The 20,823-nt window shown below is 52.9% G+C and overlaps 1 protein-coding gene across 4 annotated transcripts in view; it reads right to left on the reverse strand.

Moving 5' to 3' along the window:
• The window catches only part of MYT1 (myelin transcription factor 1), a 72,771-nt gene extending 58,495 nt beyond the window's left edge, over positions 1–14,276 (reverse strand). Inside the window, exon 1 of one of the 4 annotated variants that reach the window (XM_019426212.2) lies at positions 14,200–14,276. In XM_019426212.2, coding sequence (XP_019281757.2) covers positions 14,200–14,224 — 25 coding nt within the window. In that variant the 5' untranslated portion in view covers positions 14,225–14,276. Of the gene's footprint in view, positions 1–9,491; positions 9,950–9,974; positions 10,394–14,199 lie in introns of those variants that run through there. The other 3 variants (XM_019426211.2, XM_019426213.2, XM_019426214.2) reach the window with 3 other exon arrangements.
• Between the last annotated feature and the right edge of the window lie 6,547 nt (positions 14,277–20,823).

The following is a 20,823-nucleotide window of genomic DNA, read 5'->3' on the forward strand; positions in this document are numbered from 1 at the left end:
GGAGGGAGGCAAACCACAAGAGACTCTTAAATACAGAGAACAACCTGAGGGTTGATGGGGTGGGGGAGAGGGGGAAGTGGGTGATGAGCATTGAGGAGGGCACTTGTTGGGATGAGCACTGGGTGTTTTATGTAAGCCAATTTTACAATAAATTATATTCATTTAAAAAAAAAGGATAATGGAAACCAGGTTTCTTGCTGTTGGGGCAAGAAGTTACACAGAAGGGCAGAAACCTAGAATACACCCTGTGGGGGAATTCATACTGGAGGGCATCAGTGTGAACTTGTGCTTTTCGACATATAGAGAAAATAGAGAAGTAAGTCCAGATGTAGGTGCAAGTATGCACGTGTGTAACTGTGTGTACGTGCACACACATGTCCACTGAAAGGCTGGGAGCACACCCAGCACCAAGCCCTCCCCCGAAAAGGTGCTGTGGGGTGGGTTCTAAGCTGTGGACAGGAAAGCACAACAGAAGCCTGGGGTGAGCAAGGATGCATTCAGAAAGCAATGGGGAAGCATCAGGACTTGAAGCCACTTTGGGTGGTCTCACTGGCCCACAAGGAGAGGCATCGAAATAACAATTATAGCCCATTGGATAAAATAAGTAATGAGTCAATACAGGGATCAATAAAAATAAATAAATTGGTAGTTTGATGATGAGTGAGGTATTTCCATAGTTTCCAAGTACCTTCCCAAAAACCTAGGAATTGTAAAGGGAAAAAAGTGTCATTGCAGCAGCAAAGGGTGGAATGGTGCCATCTAACCCGGTGACCAAAGTAACAGCATCAAGGTGCATGGAGAAGAGCCTCACACCTGGGTGTTTCCACATAAGCCAAGTCCAGTCATGGGAGCAGCCAACAAACCCAAATTGAGAGGCATCCTACAAAAAACTGACAAGCATTCTTCCGAAGGGTAAAAGTCATGACGAAGACTGAACACATAGCATGATTCTCAGCCCATCCTTTGAGGCATCTGGAGGAGTTTGGACACTGTCTGAGGACGAGATGCCCATACAGGTGACCATGATTCTGCAGGAGAAATTCTTCTTTGTTGGAAACACCCAAACAAGTGGGTCATGGACATAGACTTGGCAAATATACTCTCAAGTGCCTCAGGAAAAACGGGTTTTGTCCTGCATTTGAAACGTTTCCATGAGCTTGAGCTTGTTTCAAAATATATTTTAAAAATGTGGGGTGTGGGGTGTGATTTCACCAACAGGTGGTCAGGGGAGGCCTCTTTGAGGAGGGGTTGAAGCCAGAGCTTGGGAGAGGGGCCCTCAGGCCCCTCTAGCTTCATGTCTCCACCTTCTGGTCTCCAGTACTGCTCCTTAAAGCCTACAATGGCCAAAACATCCTGGGCCAAGAACAGCTCCAACTGTCTTAGCCTGCCCACTTCCCTCTAGAGAGCCCAGGGACAGCGGGACAGGGCGGGGCAGGCCCTCGGGAGAGTCTAACAACCCTGAAAACCCTAAAGGAAGGGGCACCTTGTGCCCTGAACATTTCAGGTAGGGGCTGAAGGAAAGGTGGGGCACCCTCGAGACCTTTCATTCCCCCCCCCCCCAGATATTCCTGCAGCCCCCAGAAGCTCCCAGACCTGAGCAACCTGTCCTCAGCCCCCACTCCTCAGGGGTCCTTCTCTGCTCCAGGCCCTGGAAGGGCCAGCTCTGCTGCAGTGGGGTCTCTGTCCTGAGTTTGGGAGGTCTTGAGGCTGTGTTAGCATCCCACCCACTAGACCACCTTTTGGCAGGAAACACAATCAGGGCCAAGGGGAAAATGAGGGCAAGGTTTGCTCTTTTTTTTTTTTTTTTTTAAGCTGGAATTCAGAGAGAAGTAAAATGGAGACTTGCTGAGTGGAGCAAAGCAGACCTGCTTTTGCTGAGTTTAGGTGAAAATGAGGGAAGAGAGAGGTGGGGGCAGGGGAGTTGGCAGTTCTATAGCTTTGCACATTTCTCTCATTATTTTGCTTCTAAATCAGCCTCGCTGGTACTTTCTCTATTCTATAAAAGCCAAATCCAAGCCATGTCCCTTAATCTCTCCAACAGCAGCTCACTGCTGGGAAAATAATACAGATGTAACTTCCAGCTTCATACACTTTCTTTTCCATTTATATGCAAATAGTGACCTTTCACCCAAGCTGTCTCAAAGAAGTGTTTCCTTAAAAATGCAAATAGCATGTTGCAGGCAGTTACTGTGGCTGAGTCTTTCCTATATTATTATTATTATTGCTTTTAACCTTACCAGTGCTGTAAAAACAACAGCTAAACTGCTTGGCATAATAATGACTTTCCGAAAGAAATCACAGGACAGCTCTCCAGGAGGCCTGTCAGTGAGCCCGCCAGCAGGGGAGGGAGGGTATCAGGATCGAGGGGAGAGTGCTCAGCCCCAGGGTGCCCAAGTGTCCCAGGAGGGGCACAACAGTGGCGACCTGCTTCTACCTCAGAGTCACCTGGGCCAGGCCTCCAACACCCAAGCAGGTGCCAGGAATGACGGCAACAGGAGCAGACCACTCAACACAACTGGGTCCTCCATGCAGGTCCACACGAATTTCAAGAACCTTTCCACCCCAAGTGGGGTTCAATGGTGACCCCAGTCGCCACCTCCACCCGGGCTGGTGAGTCAGCCAGCAAACTCACATGCGCTCTGCCCCCAGATGAGGAGCCAGGTGGCTTCCAAAAGCCCTTGCATTCCCACATCCCAGACCCCTCCAGGCCAACAGGAAAAACAGAGAACAGGAGGCTAGGAGAAGCAAGGAAGGAGCCCAAGGGAAATGGACGCAGCTAGTGTGTCTGCGAAGGCGTTGGCGTGGGGACCTCCGTCCCACTCCTCCTGACCAACCCCACTGACCAAGCCTGGCTGCAGGCCAGAGGAGGAGCTAGGGAAGGGGTCCATTTTATCACTGACACCCACTCACAGCCTCCAGGACCCCACCACCCGTTGCTGTGTCCGTGGCTGCTGCTCTCCAAGGCCCAGAGCATGGGACATGCCAGGTGCTCAGAAAGGAGGGTGTGGAAGGCTAAGCTGACCCCTGGGCCTGCCTCACTGAGCCGAGATCAGAGACACCGGCTACATCTAGAGTGACCTGCCTCAATCCTAGAGAGCACACGGGGAAACAAAGGCTGTGAGAAGGGAACAGGACGGCTCTGGCCTCATCCACCAGGTTGAGAACCAAGAGGGCTAGTTTCTGGGCACCCTCCCTGTAGGTCTCTGGGGTCTTCAGAGCACACACTGGTCTCCCAGGGTCAGGAGAGGCCTTCTCTGGAATTCTGCTCCTGTGCCTCCTGTCCATGAGTCCCAGAAACGCCTTTCTTAATCAGAACTGTCCAGCCCAGGGAGAGGAGGGATGGTCACTTCCGTCCTCATTGAAAACACACTTTATTTAGGGTTTGAAGGTGACCTGACTAGAATGGGCTCTCTCTCGTACAAGCAGTAAAAGTAAGCTGCTTGAAGCTTCCTTTAGGGTCTGTCTGCACCCTGGCTTGTGTCCCCCTCAGTCAGGAGAAGGCTCTCAGGCGGCTGACCTGAAAATCCAGGCAGGAAGAACATTCTGTAGGCAGGCACAGGCAGCTCAGGGGGCCTCAAAGCCCTGGGGGTGGGGGAGGCAGTTTCGACAACTGTGCCTTTTTCCTTCTCCCACCCCCAGTCCCTCTAACTGTAGGACATGGAAGCATTCCTGTTTCGGGGCAGAAGGGTGGGCCCCCAGGCGGCTGACATGATGCAGTTCTTCCCTGGTGAGTTTAATTGTAGCCTCAGCTCCAGGGCTGAGAGTCACCCCCAATTTTCAGGCGGGGGGGAGACCCACCTGTCATCCTCCTAGCACTGCCCAGGAACAGCCCACCTGGCTGTCTTTTAGGCTTAGAAATATTGGGGAGTGCACATGCTAATTTCCCAATCTGAGTGTTCAGTGCTCAGCACCCAGAGAACGAGCACTCAATAGAAATTGGAGAAAACAAAAACACTTCACACAGGCCATAAGCCACTGGCCCGGGAGTGACTCTGGGCAGGAAGGGGGCCCTCACTGGGAGGGTGCAAAGCAGGACAGGGCTGGGAGAACCTCCCACCCTGTGCTAACACATGTGCTCATCAGAGTGCTCTCTCTAGGAACGCATCCTGCATCACAAGAATGGGCTCTAACTCATTACCAGAGTCCATTTGGGCCTCTAGATGCCAGAGACGCAGCCCACAAGCTGAGCGAGAGAGCCCAGATGCTGGGGCATGAAGGGAGCTCCACACCCAGCTACAGGTTCAGAACTTAGAAGCCGAACGTGTGTGTTTGGCAGCCAGACAAGCAAAGCCAGGGCCCGGCAGCCGACAGCTGATCCCTCATGACCTGCTCCAGCCTTCCAGGGGGCTACAAAGCTTCGCCGGATGAAGTTCTAATAACAAATCTACCTTTCTTCTCCCTGTGGGCTGATGCACCGAGGACTCAGACCCCCAACTTCAGTACTTCAGGGCCTCTGTGGGCTTTTCTGACTGCTTCAGTGGCCTCTCTAGGAAGCATCAGAACCACTAGATGAGAGAAGGCTTTAGGCCCTTCACAGATGGTGGAAACTGCTGGCTTGTGTGTGTTGCAGGGAGGAGAACCCTCCCAGCTAATCTGCTTTGGTGCAAAATGAGGCCTCAAGAAGCACTCGCAGCTGGGATCGGGCTCCTGGGATTGGGGCCTCGGCTTTGTGGAAATAAAACAGATCACACAAAAATCTAAACCATCTCTCCAAAACAGTCAGACCATTAAAAAGTACTAACAAGAGGCACTCTCTAGTTTGGATGCCAGACTCTGACTTTGCACAGTTCCATGTGCAAAACAGTGATCAACAAACCAATTAATTGTTCAGTTAGCAGTCCTGTGAGCAGGCTGCTTTGAACCACCTAGTCTAGGGGACCCTAGGACGGTCACTGCCCCAGAAAAACCAGCACTGAGAAGACCCCTGTCCCTAGGGTCCTTATTCACATCCCAGGAGAAGCTCTGAGTCTATGAAAGGCCTTTCGGAGAACAGCCTGCCCTTCCAGTTAGGAACCACTCGGATGTACACAGGTTGGCTGCTGATGCCGATTCATGTCAGGATTCAACAAGTCCCGTAAAGACTGAAGGGCTTCGAAATCAGCGATGCGCCTCAGGGACCCTCAGAACTACGGGTCTGGTGCACTGCGACCCAGGGCATCACTCCAGAGGCATTTGCTGCTGTCAGTTTGAGGTCTGGGAGAGCCACAGTCCCTCTAGGACCTTCTAAAACAGGCACCAGAGCCTGGTGGGGCGCTAAGGTCCTGCCCAGCAGAGAGAACCTGAGACCCTCTCCCTCCAGGGCAGAGGCAGAGCAGCCCTGGGGCTCCAGGGACCCTCTCCCTTGTGCTACTCCTCTCACGTGTCGTTTTTAGGCAACAAAGTGGGGAAAAGGGAGAGGACCCAGATGGCTTTTGCCGGCACCCTCAGACTGATGTCGAGCACGATCAAGGTGTGAAGCCAGGCGTGAGGGTGAGAGGTGGAAGCCCGGCAGGCTAATCTGTCAGCAACTCAGACCATATGGCGCGTCCGCTTTTCCTCACAACATCCAAATCACACACGCTCACTCGCACCTTGCCCACCACCCTGAGCGATGCAGGGAGACCGAGCCAGCCCGTCCTTCAAGGGCCTGCCACACGCACCCTCCGTGCAGGCCACAACCCCCTGGTGTACCGAATCCGAGCGATCCCGGGGCAAACCGCCCCTTCCGGTCCCCAGGGCTGGCCAGAAGGTGGCCACAAGGCCCTGGACGCTCGTCAGTGCTTGACAACCTCTCCAACCCCTGGACTAATCCCCACAGAGGCAGGTGTATTCACAGCCTGGCTGGGGCACATTGGAACTGTCCTCTGAGTTACTTGCACGTCATTTGATTGAAATAACATTGCGTTTTTTAAGTACACACTGTAAAAGGCAGGAAGGAAGAAACAATGGGTAAATCCCCTGTTCTCATAAGTAAAGCATCTTTGCTCCTAACCGCATAAGCCAAGCAAGGGGAAACGTGCGAAACCAACACAGGGTCGGCTTCAGTAATGCTGAAGATAAAGAGGACACCAATTGTAAGTATTCAGTAATCTATCTCCTGTGAAGCAAGCTTGGTGGAAGTCTGAGAGCAAAAGCATTTCAAGTCAGGTGAAAAACGTCTATCCCGTTTTGTTTTGAGGATTTTCTTTAGGCGACATTTGGGGAAATTCAGCTGTTCATAAAAGACAGAAAATATGTGGAGAACCTCAAGACATTCCACTCCAGCAAGCACTCTAGGCTGGGTAGCAGGCTACCCCTATAGAGGGGCTTCTAAGAAAGAACAGGCCCTGGGGTCTTGAGGGAGCACAGAGCCATCCTGGATAGGGGGGGGCGGTCTTCAGGGAGCACAGAGCCACCCTGGGCGGGGGGTGGTATTCAGGGAGCACAGAGCCATCCTGGGCGGGGTCTTCAAGGAGCACAGAGCCATCCTGGGTGGGGGGGTCTTCAGGGAGCACAGAGCCATCCTGGGTGGGGGGGTCTTCAGGGAGCACAGAGCCATCCTGGGGGGGTGGGTGGTCTTCAAGTAGCATAGAGCCACCCTGGGGGCACCACCAGTGGCAGCTGTTCTCATTCCTTCTGGGAAACACAGCATTTTGGGGGCTGATAATCTCGAAATGTTGCTGGCTCCCGAAGACCATTTTTTTAACGTTTATTTATTTTTGAGACAGAGAGAGACAGAGCATGAACAGGGGAGGGGCAGAGAGAGAGAGGGAGACACAGAATCTGAAACAGGCTCCAGGCTCCAAGCTGTCAGCACAGAGCCTGACGCGGGGCTCGAACTCACGGACCGTGAGATCATGACCTGAGCCGAAGTCGGACGCTTAACCGACCGAGCCACCCAGGCGCCCCCCGAAGACCATTTTTGTGTAAAAGTCACACCACAAAATTCCCATTAAAATTACGTCTGTAGACAACTAAATTCTGGCTTATTCCTGAGTGAGTTCACAAGGAAAGAGCAGAGGGGGAGAATCTAGAAGCTGAGGGGAGTAGAGGGAGGGCACCCCCAGCCAGGCCCCCTCTGGGCTCTCCTGTCCAGTACTCTACAAGATAAAAGCCAACAAAAGGGAGATCTGGAATGGGTCTTCCAGGGCCAGGACAGGCACAGGGTTTATCTTTCCAATATGCCTGAGTAATGTGCAAGTCTGGCTGCCCAGTGCCCTGTCTGCCCCAGGATCAGGTGACTACTGGCTGTCCCCTCCTGCCCAACAGACACACCTCGGTCCTGCCGGCCAGGCCAGCTTCCTGCCTCCCGGTCTGCTCCAGGACAAGAGCTGACCAAGGTGTTCTGGTCGACTCTGGTCTCACCATCCCCAGCCCAGGCAGGGTTAAGCAGCACCATGACCTGCTCACTCTTCACCCAGAAGACATGCCTCTTGAGTGGAGTCCATCAGGGAGGAGCTCGGCCCCACCAGCCTGCCCACTGCCATCAGGGTGGCTGTGGGAGGCCCAGGGGTACTTGTCTAGTACATTTTCAGTCTGCAGGAAGCTTGTCCTGCTGTCTCTGCCCAGTGCTGGTCCACACAAACTTTTGCCCAAGGGTGGGTGCCCCCAGGACAGCAATCGGCCCAGCTCTGAGCCGCACACACTCCCAACTCCACCAACCAGAGTTAGCACAGACCCTCCCTGCCCCACCCCACATGCTCAATCAGAGCCACCCATGTCCTCATGGACACATTTGGTGACCCCAGGCCAGAGGAGGACAAGAGGACCCAGAGAGGAGGGCCTGGGCTCTGGGCAGCACCAAGGAAGAGTGCCCCCCACAGCCAGGGCCAGGGGATAGGTCAGCTGCCTGGGGCGCGTCTGAGTGCCCAGTGAGGGCTCCCATGGCAACACACTCTGCCAGCCTCTCCCTGATGCCTCTGGGCATTGACGGGGCTTTCCAGTAAAAGCTGCTGAGACCCCTGCCCCAGCTCCAGGACAGAGCAACTTTGTAGCACCAAAGGCTCTGCCCACAGATTCTCCCCCTCTGGCACCAGGAGGACTCAGGGCAATGGGTGACAGCTGCCTTTACCAGAATCTTCCAGGAGCGCCCAGAGCATTGGCTCTGAATATTTGGGGCTGCCTCCAGACCTGCGGACAATGCCTGAGGGTCACACAGGCCCCCTGGGTTACACTTTACACAGAAGCAGCTCCCCTGCCCTGGAGAGCTCCCAGGCCCACATCTGGGCCCTGTGGTCCAAGGAAGTTAGAGCCCAGGTGGTTCCAGGATGGAAAGGCCTCCACGTCAAATTCTCACACACGTCAAGCTCTCCACGGCCCCTGCTCAGGTCCCTGGATCCTTAAACATCCTGTGAGGTCAGGTGGTGCCGGGGGTGGAGAGGGAACTTATAGGGGCCTCCAGTCTCCAGGTCCAGGGCACGCAACGGGTCATGAAACTGCCACCTCGTCTTTGCAAACAAACTGCTCTCTAAACCCCGATCAGCCTCCTCTGCACAGTGAACAACTCTGGGGAGACAGGCAGAGTCCTGCCCTGTTGGTGACACCCTCCCCGCTGGCACCACAAAACTCCAATCTCTGCTCTCTTACTATTTTGTTTACCATTAATTAACAGGGCCATATGGAAGGAGGTGATAATCACAGCCAAGGACCAATGGGAAGGAAGCCCTGGTGGTGAGGATCCTGGGCCTCTCCCCGGCTTCCACCCAGCCCCAGGCAAGGACACCCCCCACACACACCGCGCTGGAGTGAGGGCAGGGCGGGCTCTGCCAGCATCTCAAGAGTCAGAGTCCGAGCATAGCCGCTCGCCAAGACTGAGGCTCACCTCCTTGAGGTTTGTCCCACCACTGTTCCTGCCTTTTGTTCACTCAGCCACCAGGCTCAGAGATGCCCTCAGGTTCTTCTAACCTTAAGGTTTGTTTTTTAGACCACTGGGGCAAAATTCCTCACCTCCCTCTCCCAAAAGGATAATAGTAATAATCACTATCATTATCACCACTATAGTGACACAGCCTGACGGCCCACTACCAGACACACCTCTCAGATGTTTTGTTTCAGAAATTACATGCCCAACTTGACCAGCCAATGATGTCCACTGATGCGAAGGAGGCACTGAGGCCAGAAAAGCCCTCTGTGACTCAGAAACAGTAAGTAGCACCCTCGTGGTGAGGACCCGCTACCACAACACTAGGGCCACCATGGGCTTGTTTATTTCCTGATTCACAAAGAAGGAAATGAATCCAACGGACAAAACAAAGTCCCTCGCCCCAGAACACATCATCCCACGGGCAACGGCATTATGTTGTTCAAAGCTCACACCATCTTTCCTGGCCAACCCTGATTTTCAGTTTTAAATACACAAATTCAGTTACACTAATATTATAAGCAACCACACTCATGACCCCCCTCACGGCAGGAAACGGAGCTGAGAAGGACAGCCAGTATTGAGTTCTGTGCGCCTACCCCACAAACACATGCACCCTAGACACTGCTCCTTAAGTTTAGAAATACATGACACGCAAAGACAAAATGCTCACATGACCATCTCTCCTCGGTGTCTTGGGTGGGGGCTCACACGAGGTACCAACTCTGAGATCCCCACTTCAGAGAAATCTTCTGTTTAACAAGGCAGCATTTCCCCCCACCACATAGCTGCTGGGTTCCTCTTCCAGAAATGCACATAAAGTTTCTTGCCTTGGTACACGATACCCCCAATGTCTTTTCTGTCAGACGCACTACGTGTCCACTAGACTCTCAGAGAGGCCGAGCGCGTGAACAAGCCAGGGAGAGACAGAAAAAGAGAAGGAAAACAGCCACGGGCAGACCCGGTAGGAGAAGAAAGCCTCAGTCCAACAGAGCAGCTTTAAAAAGCCATCCCCAGACCTGCTTTTCCTGCAAAGAAAGCCTTCATCTTAGAAATTAACTCTGCTCGCGCGCCCTCTCCCTGTCTCGGTCCAAGGGGAAAAGCCAAGCGCTTGGATATCTGCCTTTGTCAGCGAAAGAGCATAACATGGACTTACCTTTCCCCACAGCTATTGTCTGTCCTCCTTCAAAATGACATCACGGAAAGCAATCATGAAATTTACATGGGGGGTGCAGGGTGGACGGGGGAAGAGAGGGGAGGCAGCTGCCTCCCTTACAGCGGTCACATGTGGGGAAGCCTGTGTGCGGGTTTCAATTAAATATCTTCTCCCCTTAGTGTGCGACTCCTAAGCCAGCTAAAGGCGACGTCTCATTTACTTAATGACCGCTCTCATTAGCAGCGGTGGCACGGGCTGGCGGAGAGGCTCCTTTGTAAATACGCTACCCATGAACCCTTGGGGCTCCAATATATCTGTTTACTCTCCGAGGTGAAATAAATTTACAGTATAGCATCAGAAAGATGGGTCTGCTGACTTGGGGAGTGAGAGGTGCCCAGGCCGGCAGAGCCCCTGTCTCCTGCTCCAAGCATCAGCCAACAGAAGGTGCCTGTGTTTGCCCACACTGAATCATAATTAATATGCAGCATGATTGGGGGTTTTTTATGCAAAACACACAAAAGGGCAGAGAGCGTCACAGCCGCCATACTCACCCCCCTGTGCTGTTTCCAGCAGTGGTTCAGTCCAATAATTCCTAATAGCAGCAACCAGAATGACAGATGCCCTGGGTTAGCACGGCTGCAGCGAAAGTACTTTACAATATTTATTGGTGGTTAGGAATATGACCTACCATCATAAAGAATGGACTGCAGAATTTATTACTCAGATGAACCAGGAGGGTTACATAGTGGTTCATCTGCATGTTCAAGTATCAGTGACTTACAAGGATATGTGTGTGTGTGTGTGGTTTTTTTTTTTTTTTTTGAAGTTCGTAAAAGGTACCTATGACCACAGACCCAAAAATAAAGGCATACACACAAAGAATAGATCAGGAAAAGATATTTTTTCTTTTATCACACATTCCGTTTTTGGTTTAAGTTTTAAAATAATAAAATCCTCTTAATGAGATCTTGGGCACAAGTACTCTATGCCCTAAAGTCACTAAGCTTATCCCAACCAGAGGGAAACACACAGCTCAAGTTCTCTGCTCTTTTTGAGTCTTTTTCAACTGCCTGAAAGGAGCTATCCAATGAAAATCGAGAGGAGGAAAAGGCATCACACACATAATGGAACTGCCCACCTACTCCTCAAACAGCCGAATTGTTTTCCACTTTCAAGGATAAATGCAGGAACTACCTCAGTGAGAGCCAGGGTATTCTTGCTTACTATCCAAACTTCCTTCCAAACTTGCCTGATAAATCAGGCAAACAAACGTTCATTATCATAATCAGTTTGTTAGAAACTGTACCGTGAGACAGGACACAAGCTGGGTTTTAGATGCCTGTGAAGAGCGGCTGCCTCAGACCAGTGCAAAAGCAGGCCAGCCCTTGGCTCTGAAGTTCAGGGCAGAGATTTCAACGTAGTAAATATCATTTCCTGGTTCGTTATGCAGGAACACAACCCCCACCCCCCACCCCCACCCCCACCCCGGCAACTTAATCAGCATTAAAAAGCTCAGGCTACCAAAAGCATGAATTAGAGAGAAGACAGTTAGCTTCCTCAGAGAAAGCATGTTCTAAAAATCAGCTGAAACTCTTCCGCAAGCGATTATTTTTAACACGCAGTGTTGTTGCCACATTACACGTAAACCAAGGAGCTTCATACTAAAAGCAAGTATGTTCAGTTCTTATATACACACACATTATTCTCAACAAACAAAATGCATAATGTACTCGGGGCAATCTTTTAAACTGAGTAAAAGGAAATAAACGCAAGCGTTCACTGGTAAAACTGAGGATGAAATATTAATTAGCCAAATGAGAACAGTTTGAGGCTCCTACAATGACTGCCTACCATTGTTTTTATTCTTTTGTGAGCTCACATCCATTAGCATAGAAGGACATATTCAGTTGAGAGCTCTCCTGAAAAGCCATTTTCTGTCTCCTCTGGACACGCTGTGAGTGCTGGGATATTTTACATCCCAAACCTTTGGCATTCAGAAATTCTATTAAACTCTTATCGGCAGGCTGCAGGCTCGGGCAGCCCTGCACGCCATTGTTCCGCGAGGAAGATAGAATCAAAGGGAGGGCCGGTGCTGAATCAGCCGTATTCCCCAACAATACCCAGTGTTTCATGAAAGTATTTAATTCAGATATGTGACAGTCAAACTTAGAGAACAACAACAAACAGAATCAACAACGGGGAGAGATCAGTATGTGCAACCAAAGGCCCCGGTGCAGCATAACTCTTTTCCAGGTAACATAAATTGTACTTGTGCAAACCTCTGCCTTTCAGCATTTCACACCTCCCCCATTGAGCAACCACGGCTTCCTGAGGTGTGTAGCTCCGGTGGCCGGGAATGGACCCTTCGGACTCCACCTGAGGCTGCTCGGGTGAGCATTTCTGAATGTGCTTGGAAATTTCAAATCGCTGCCTGTTCCAAGAACCTGGAGAGAAGCCCCGGGAGGTTACAGTTGAATGAGCCGTTTCAGAAGATGGGTTTTGATGAGGAAAGGTTCAAAATCTTTAGCCGACTCCATCTAGAGAACAAAGAGGGGTTACAGGCAAGGAGCAGGGAAGGGACTGTGCCGGCAACTTGCTAAGGTTTGGCTTCTTCCTTCAGCCCGAGCGGTGGGTGCGGACGCGCCTGCGGTCTGATCAGCACTTTGGACAGCGCTCCCGCCCCTGGAGCCAGGCCCTTTGTTCTCAGCACACTGAAGTCTTGTCGGGACTCCGGGCTGGGAGAAGCAAGTCTAACCCAAGTCCCCCGGCCCTGCTTGCAAGGGACAACAGCAAGGCATAACTGAAAACTTTCTTATACAGGGTGGAAAACTGCCAGGACTCTTTTAATCATAACATATTTTCTTTTCCATAACTAAGAATGGAGTATATTGTTCTTTAAGCTTTATTTGGTAAAAATCTGTCGGCAAGTTGCGTAGGACTTTTAAGTTTGGGAGATCCACAGGGAACAACATCCGTCCGACTGGAGGGTCCTCCTAACTCCACACAGGGAGAAAAGGGGGAGATTTGCAAAACCAAACTTGTGACTGCTTGCTAAGGAAGTGCTTTGTGGGAGGTGGGGGAAGCAGGCTTAATGATTGCTTAGCTGGTAAGATCATTTCAAATAAAATGTAATTACTTGTGCAAATCTGCACACAGACATTCCAAGTGTCAGTTCATTTGCTTCATAAAAACTCTTTCAAGTAATTTTGGTCTAAACTTTCTGCATCTGTAATTGGCACCTTCTCCGGTGACCAGCTGGGGGTGAGAGTTTTCTTGTTTCCTTCTGAAAGCTTCCCTGCAGATGGGCGCCCGCCTTAAAGCTGCAGACGACAATTAGGGCCGTTGTGTGTGGAGCCGAGATGGTCAGCATTAATATTGTATAGGAACAGCTGAGGGCGAGGGGGCCGCTGCCCCAGGCAGGCTCTGGCAGATGGAGCAAACAAAACCGAGAGCCTCTCTTACCAACACCCTGGGCTGACTCTGCCTGTCTCACACTTGCTGGGTTGTGAGCCTTTCACACACACACACACACTCTCTCTCTCTCTCTCTCTCTCTCTCTCTCTCTCTCTCTCTCTCTGGCTCATATTGTGTGATGGTTTTATGCTGGAACATCAAACACACGAACCCTTTGACACTGTGTGAACATACATACTAAGAAGACATACAAATTTGGGGGGATATTGTGGGGCTCACACACTAATTCTTGCTCTAACACTGTGTTAATGTTTCACACACACACGCATACACACACACACACACACACACATACACACAGGACAACTCTGCACATGCTAGGAACACAAACAGCAGCAGTCCCAGCCAAAGCCCCTTTACTACAGTTAGTCTCAGGTGCATATTGGTCAGCATACACACATGCCTTCTTTCCACCCCACCTTCTCCCAGAGTCTCATGGTCCCTACACCTGCACACATACACCTCCCCCCAGCCACTGTCCTTCTCACCTTCAACCTTTGAAGGCAAGCCCACAAACAGGGCAGCCTTAACAGGGGTGTCTGCAAGCCACACAATCAGCTGAAAGGAGAGGCATCAGGCCAAGGACCCTGGCCTCGCTCAGGAACAAGCGTATGTCTATCACCTCCTCAGCTGCCCAGAAAAGAGCACAGAGTGCTGACGGACACACAGCTAATTAGTCCCTTTGGCAGCCAGGCAGAAATGTGTGAACAGGCCCAGGGAGGGGTGCGCAGGGCTGGAGAAAGGTACGCACCCAGGAAGGTCCCACAGAGCATCATCCTGGCTGGGCGGGCACACCTCCACTCCGAAGCTTGGACACACGGTCACATCATGCTGGAAAAAGTTGCTACACAAACTTCTGTGTCACAGGGCCCTGGGGAGTCTCCTTCTCATGCAGCCAATCAGGGCCAGGGAGCAGATAATCACAAATTGATGCCCTGCCAATGAGGCTCCCTTCCCCACACAATGGGCTGGAGACCCCAGACAATGAGCCCCGCCTGCAGGTGGGGGAAAAGCAAAGAGGAAGCCCCCTTACGCCAGGGGACAAACAAATGAGGGAGGGGAGGGGCTCTTCCCACTTTCCCTCTCCCCACACTCTTTCTCCACTCCTTCTCCCCTCCCCTTCCTCCTCCTACTTTCCCTTTCTCTTTGCTGCACCCCAGACTGGAGTCAGGCCAGAAACCTGGTGGAAGACCAGGCTGGATGGGGTGGGGTGGGATCAGGTCCAGACTCCCCAGAGTCATAGCCTCCCCCTAACACAATGGGAGCCAAGGGGACAGGCCCCTGTGCCCCTGAACTATGGACTACTTACCACCCACGTGGAAAGGCTTGTGGGGAGGGGTGAAGGAAGGCGAATGGGAGGGCCAGGAACCAACTCCCTCAGAGATGTAAAGTTAGGAGGTATGGAACTTGCAGGGACAAGGGGAGGAACTTGGGTTGGGACCTTCAACTGCTCCCCAGACCAAGAGTGGGGATGGTGGGGGAGTGGAGGTGGAGGGTGGGAGTGGAGGAGGCCTTTCTGGCATGGCCCCTCTTGCCTCCTTCCATGTCTATGACCCGTCACTGCCTACCAGTACCCTTTGGCACAATGATCGGACCTGGCTGGACACTCCCAACTCAGAGCCTGGCCATCCCCTCTGCTAGATTTCCCTGATGCTGGGAGGAAGCTCCCACTTACCCCTGAGGCAACTCAGATGTCACCTCCTTAGGAAGCCCCATCCCATCCTTAGCTCTAGGTACTGGCCTGCTTGTGTGCAGGTGTCTACCTCCCACAGGTGGAGGCCTGGGTACAGTGCGTGGAGGCTGAGGCCCATAACAGGAGTCCTACATTCACTGACTCTGGAGCAGGCCTGAAGATAGGGCTGGGTGGGGCTCTCCAGGCTATGAAGGGCCCCAGGCATGGACCCCTGCAAGGTAAGAGGGGTACATGAAGCCCCATGTCTTCCAGAGCATTCCTCTAGGGCAGAAGCTCTCAAAAGTGGCCTCTCACGTGATATGGCTGAGAAAAGGAACTCCCAGTCTCTGTCTTCATAGACTCACCCTTAAATAAAGCCTATTGGTGATGAAAACCATCTGCTCAGGGCAGCAAGGGTGCCGGGCACTCCAAGGCTGTCTTGCAAGCTGGAGGAATAGGTGTTGGGGGGTCAGGCTTCACTATCCTGGAGCCAGGGGGAGGGAGATCTGGCAGACCCCCTATCCCCTCATAGCCCTGTGACTGGTTGAATGTCTCCACACCTGCAGTGAGGGCTCCAGTGAGGTCAACTGGCAGGAAATGGACAGGCAGGTGGTCCAAGGGCAAGAGTACCCCAGGTCAGGCTGCTGAGGGTCTAGATGTGAGGTGGGACTCCAGGCTGTAGCCTGAGCCATTGGTTGGGGGCAAAGCTGACTTACTAAGAAGGGGAGCTGTGGCAGGGGGAGCAGGTTTGTGGGAATTGGCAGCTCTGTTTTCCCCAGAATGTGGGCTCTAGTCTGAGGCTCAGGGCGAAGATCAGTCTGGAAATAAAAGATGAGTCATCTGGTTAGAGGTGGTACTGAGAGAGCCTGGTGAAGGTGTGGGGAGGCAGGGAGAACAGCAGCAGGTGGGGGAAACGGGCAGGTGGGAGGCAGAGCAGAGGCAAGTGGGAGTGGAGGCTACCGAAGTGGCTGCAGAGGCTGCAGGGCAGGGTGGGCAGTCCCTCCAGGTTGGTCACTGTCTCTCATCTACAGTGATGATGTGCTTGCAGAGAAGTGACCTCTTATCAAACCCTTCCGTGACTCAGTTTACTCATCTGCAAAGCCAGAGCAATTGGGACACCTTCCCTGCGGGTCCTCAGGTGGGGCCCATACGTGTTGGCTAGTGGTCATCCCCTCACACCCCCTGGCCTCTCAACCTTGGAGACCCCTTCCCTGAAAGTCTGAAAGGCTCCTTCCTGGCACCACAGATGCCATCTGGTTAGGACTCCCTAACTTTGGGAAAATGCATCCTTTGGATGTAATTAATTAAGAATGGTTATTTAAAGTCACAAAGGGGGGAGTCTGGGAACACTGGTGCTGTTTTCTTTACTAAAACCAAACAGCTTCATAATCCATCACGTGGCAAAACCACTTGGACAAGCTCAGAGTCAGGTGAGACAAAGAATGTACTCTCTGAAGGCCTGAGGGGCTGCAGGGAGTGGTCCTCAAGGTTCCTCCACCCCCCATGCACCATCCACCACCTGCCCCACCCTACCCCTGCTTAAAGTGTGCCCAGGGCCTTCACAAGAGCCTGTGTGACCTACAGACCCCCAGGGAGAGCTCTGTCTGTATGATACTTCTCCAGTTGTGCATGCAGCCACCACCCCAGGCTCTCCCAGGGGCTTTGTGCAGTCGCAGTACCTCCATTCCTTTGAGCAGAAGCCAGGACAGCATTGGGCACAGTCACCCTGACCCCTAGAAGGCCCAGCCACAGGTATATTCCTAGTTGAGACTTAAACAGGCCCCAGTGTTCAGCACTACATGATTGAAGAATAGGTAGAGTAGGGCCTTCCCTGTTGGGCCTATTATGGTCTCCAAGGACCACAGATGCCCAGGCTGGGAAAGCATTTCATTTTTCTTCTTTTTTTGTTTTTAAGTAGGCCCCACGCCCAGCATGGGGCTCGAACTCGTGACCCTGGAATCAAGAGTCACATGCTCCACCGACTGAGCCAGCCAGGTGCCCTGGAAGGCATTTCAGATCATGGCCATTGGAAGTTCAGGCTTGCACCTGGAAGTTCAGGCTTCCAGTGGGCTCCAACAGAGCCCCGCCCAATACATGTGCCCAAGAAGCCCCCCAGGTCTACCCCTTTGGTTCCCCTGTCTGCTTGTCTATGGGCAGCTCTCAGCAGATTTACCAAGTGCTCAGCCCCAGAAGGGAAGGTCACTGCACTGCCACAGCACAAGCACTCAGGTCAGACCTCAGAAAGAACCGGGGTGGTCCCAGAGAGGCTGAGTACCGCATGCCCAGACAGTGAAGGGTCACAGAGGAAGCTACGGGCAGACTACCCCAGGGCATGGGGAACCCAGGAAGCTGAGAGCAGTGTCTGATAGCCCCCGACCTCTGACCATCCTGGGGCAGAGCAGGGGAGGAAAGGGAGAGCAGAAGTGTCCAGACCTGGGGAATGAGCAAGCAGCTGGCTCTGCCTGACTGTTCTGGGCACACCCAGGACCAGGAACAGGACCAGAAGCCTCGTGAGGACAGAGAAGGCAAGAGGAAGAGATCAGCTGGACTGGTGGGAGAGAGACAGAGAACAGCCCCAGAGGCAAGGGGCTGGAGACCAGGTCAAGGAGATGGGACACAGAGATGGATATAGACAAGCAAAATAGGAGACCGCTGTGGGTATGAAGGAGAGACAAAGGCAGAGAGGTGAGGCAGAAATCAGATGGGCTCGGATGCACAGACAGACAGAGAGGTAAGGAAAGGAGAGAAAGGAGAGAGGTGAGGAAAGGAAACAGGCCACTAGGGCCCAGGAGCAAGTGAGGGCCGGGTGGAAGCCTGCCTGGATTCTATCTTTGCATCTCTGCGAGACTCGTGCCTCATCTGCGTGTGCGTGCGTGTGCATGCATGTGATGTGAGTGTGTGTGGTTGCGTTCTTGAGTGTGTGCGCAGGCGTGTGTTTTCTCGCATGTGCACACACGTGGGAGGGTGGAGGGCTCCACTCCTTGCCCTGATCCAGGCTCTGTTTAAATGGCTCTGGAATTCTGCTCTCAGAACAGATGGCCTCAGAGATAAAGCTGCCCAGAGCCTGGACAGAGAGGGAGGCTGCGGGCGGTTGCCATGGCAGGCTGGGTTGGTGGCGCCCGCCTATTAGCGGCCACGAGAGCACAGCCCACAATGTCAAGATGGGTTCATGGGGAGGGGAGCTCCCCAGCAGAGCCCTGGGGGAGAAACATCCTTGCCTGAATGTCCAACCCCCACAGAAGCAGGAACGGATTTTGGAGCCAGTGAGTACTGGTTGGCCACAGGCTGAGGTCTGAGAACAACAGCCTAGTCACCTCAGGAGAAGTACTCCCTCCCAAGACTCAGTCGTGAGAAACCCAAGCTGGAGCCCAGGACACGCTGACCCTGGGGTGGTTCCAGCCACACCCAGCATTGGAGACCAAGAGCCTGGGGCCAAGGCCACACTCTGGGTGTGACAGGAACAGATTCCTGGGTGAGTAAAGGGACAGAACTGTCAGTCCCCAGCCGCACATACAGTGCCCTGGGGTGAGGGCCGGAGGTGACTAGGGCCTCCCATCCCAGCCGGGGCCCCAGATCCCAGAAGAGGGAAAGGGCAGCTGGGGCTCTCCGTGGAGCTAGTAGTGGCAGACGGAGCCTGGTGCACGCTGTCTTGTCATCCCAACAAACACACTCGCCCCACCAAGGGAGCTAAGCAGGGTGTGCTTACTGGTTACCTGATCCACAGGTCTAGCCCCTGAGGAGGAAGAACAGGAGACATCCTATCTATGCTAGGTGTCACGCAGCTGCGTGCATGGACCCCCTACAAGGCCAACATTGTTGTTCTTGACTTGTAGATGTGGCCCCGAAGGGCTGGGGCTTCGGTACCGCAAAGAGAGGCTTCAGTGGTGGCTTCCTCAAGTGGGAGCTCACTGAGAAAGGGTTCTTAGTGAAAGCCTCTGGGTGAGGAAGGGCCCCACCATAGGATGAAAGGTAGGATGGGGGTGGGAGGGATGATGAGACTCAGCTGCTAGCCCCAGTCCTGAAGTGAGCGGGAGGCATCTGATGAGAACATGAACAAAGCCAGAAGGGCAGGGGGGAGCAGGAAGGATGGCTGAAGGGGCAGATGCCTGAAGGATACATCCACAAGGACAACCACAGAGAACAGAGGCCTCAGGGCTTTGTGCCTGGTCAGCCCAGGACTGCCCATGTGACCTAGCAGACCGAGCAGCTCTGCCCAGGGTCCCAAGGCTTCACCTTTCCCTGGACCCCAACCCAATTCAAGCTCTAGATATTCTAGCCTTCATGGGTAAGAGCAGCTTGGAACCTTCCAAACTCTGTGCAGCCCTCCCACCCCACCACACATACCAGAGCCCTGAACCTCCTGAATAAGGTTACAATGAGCCCATCAATAGCCCTGACTCCTCTGCACCCCAACTCTTCCATCCATGAGTACCTGGATGGATGGGAGGCTGGGTGGATACATGGACGGGTGAGTGGAGGATGGGTGGATGGATGGGTGGGTGAGGGATGGTTAGGTGGGCAGACAGATGGGTGGGTGGGTAGGTAAATGGATAGGTGGGTGGCTGGTTGGATGGATGGGTGAGTGCACAGGTGGGGGGGAGGGGATCAGTGGGTGGATGGATGGATGGATGGCTGTCTGGCTGGATGTCTGGCTGGTTGGATGGATAGATGGCTGGCGGGATGGGTTTGTGAATAAAGGATAGAAGATTGGTGCATCATCAGGTTTGCTGGTGAAGATCAGTACATGTGGGAAGGGCTACAACCAGGTTTGGACACAGGGAACATGCCCCGTTGAGGCCATGAGGAAAATAATCCACAATGCTCCTGGAGCCCAGAACCCTGTGTCCCCCTACCTACCTGACCCTACCACACACACACACACACACACACACACACACACACGCACACACACCTGAATACATCCAGGCAAGGCAACCCCATGTGCGACCAGAGACCTGAATAACAACATTGACCCCAACACAAATGTCAGAATCCCTGAGTCTGGAAGGAAAGAGGGACAGGACAGGCCTACAGAACATGGCCACCCTAACCCCAGGAGCATAGGCCTGGGGGAAGGAGATATGAAAGAGGCTGCTGGAAGGGGGCCCAGAGCTGGCCCAAAAGAGGGTACTGTGAAACTGGAAGCTTCCCCAACCTTCACCAAGGTGGCAACCAGTTCCTGATGAGACCAGGAGAGTGAGACATTTCTGATCGGTGAGGCTCCCAGGGTGGCAGAAGGCCAAGAATGCCAAAGCAGTATCACAAAAATTGGGATGTGGGTCCAACATTTACATTTTAAAATTCAACCCTTTTTACATTTGGACTACTCACTAGATAATTGCTAGACTAATTTAAAAAAACAAAAACAATGCTTCAGACACACAGTGACATCAAGGTCTGTTGATGGACCTTCCAAGCCCCACCATTCTGGCTGAGCACCACCCCACTTGGAGGGAGCCCTGAAAGTCTTCATGGGAGTCCTTTGTGAAAGCTCATATCTGGGCCACAGGGTACTCCTCACACATCCTTTGTAGGCCGTTCCCCATGCCCCCCATCAACCCAATTATAGACAAGGAACTGAGCTCAGACAGTCACTAAGCAGGACAAGGCTCCCGGGGGAGCTAATGGCAGAACAAGGGCTCCCCAGAGGCTCCAGACACAAGAGCCTGCCTCCCCAACCAGCCCGGGAGTGAGGCCACAGCT

Source organism: Panthera pardus, unplaced genomic scaffold (genome assembly GCF_024362965.1).
Source record: "Panthera pardus isolate Hobbes unplaced genomic scaffold, ASM2436296v1 HiC_scaffold_25, whole genome shotgun sequence".
Classification (NCBI taxonomy): Eukaryota; Metazoa; Chordata; class Mammalia; order Carnivora; family Felidae; genus Panthera; species Panthera pardus.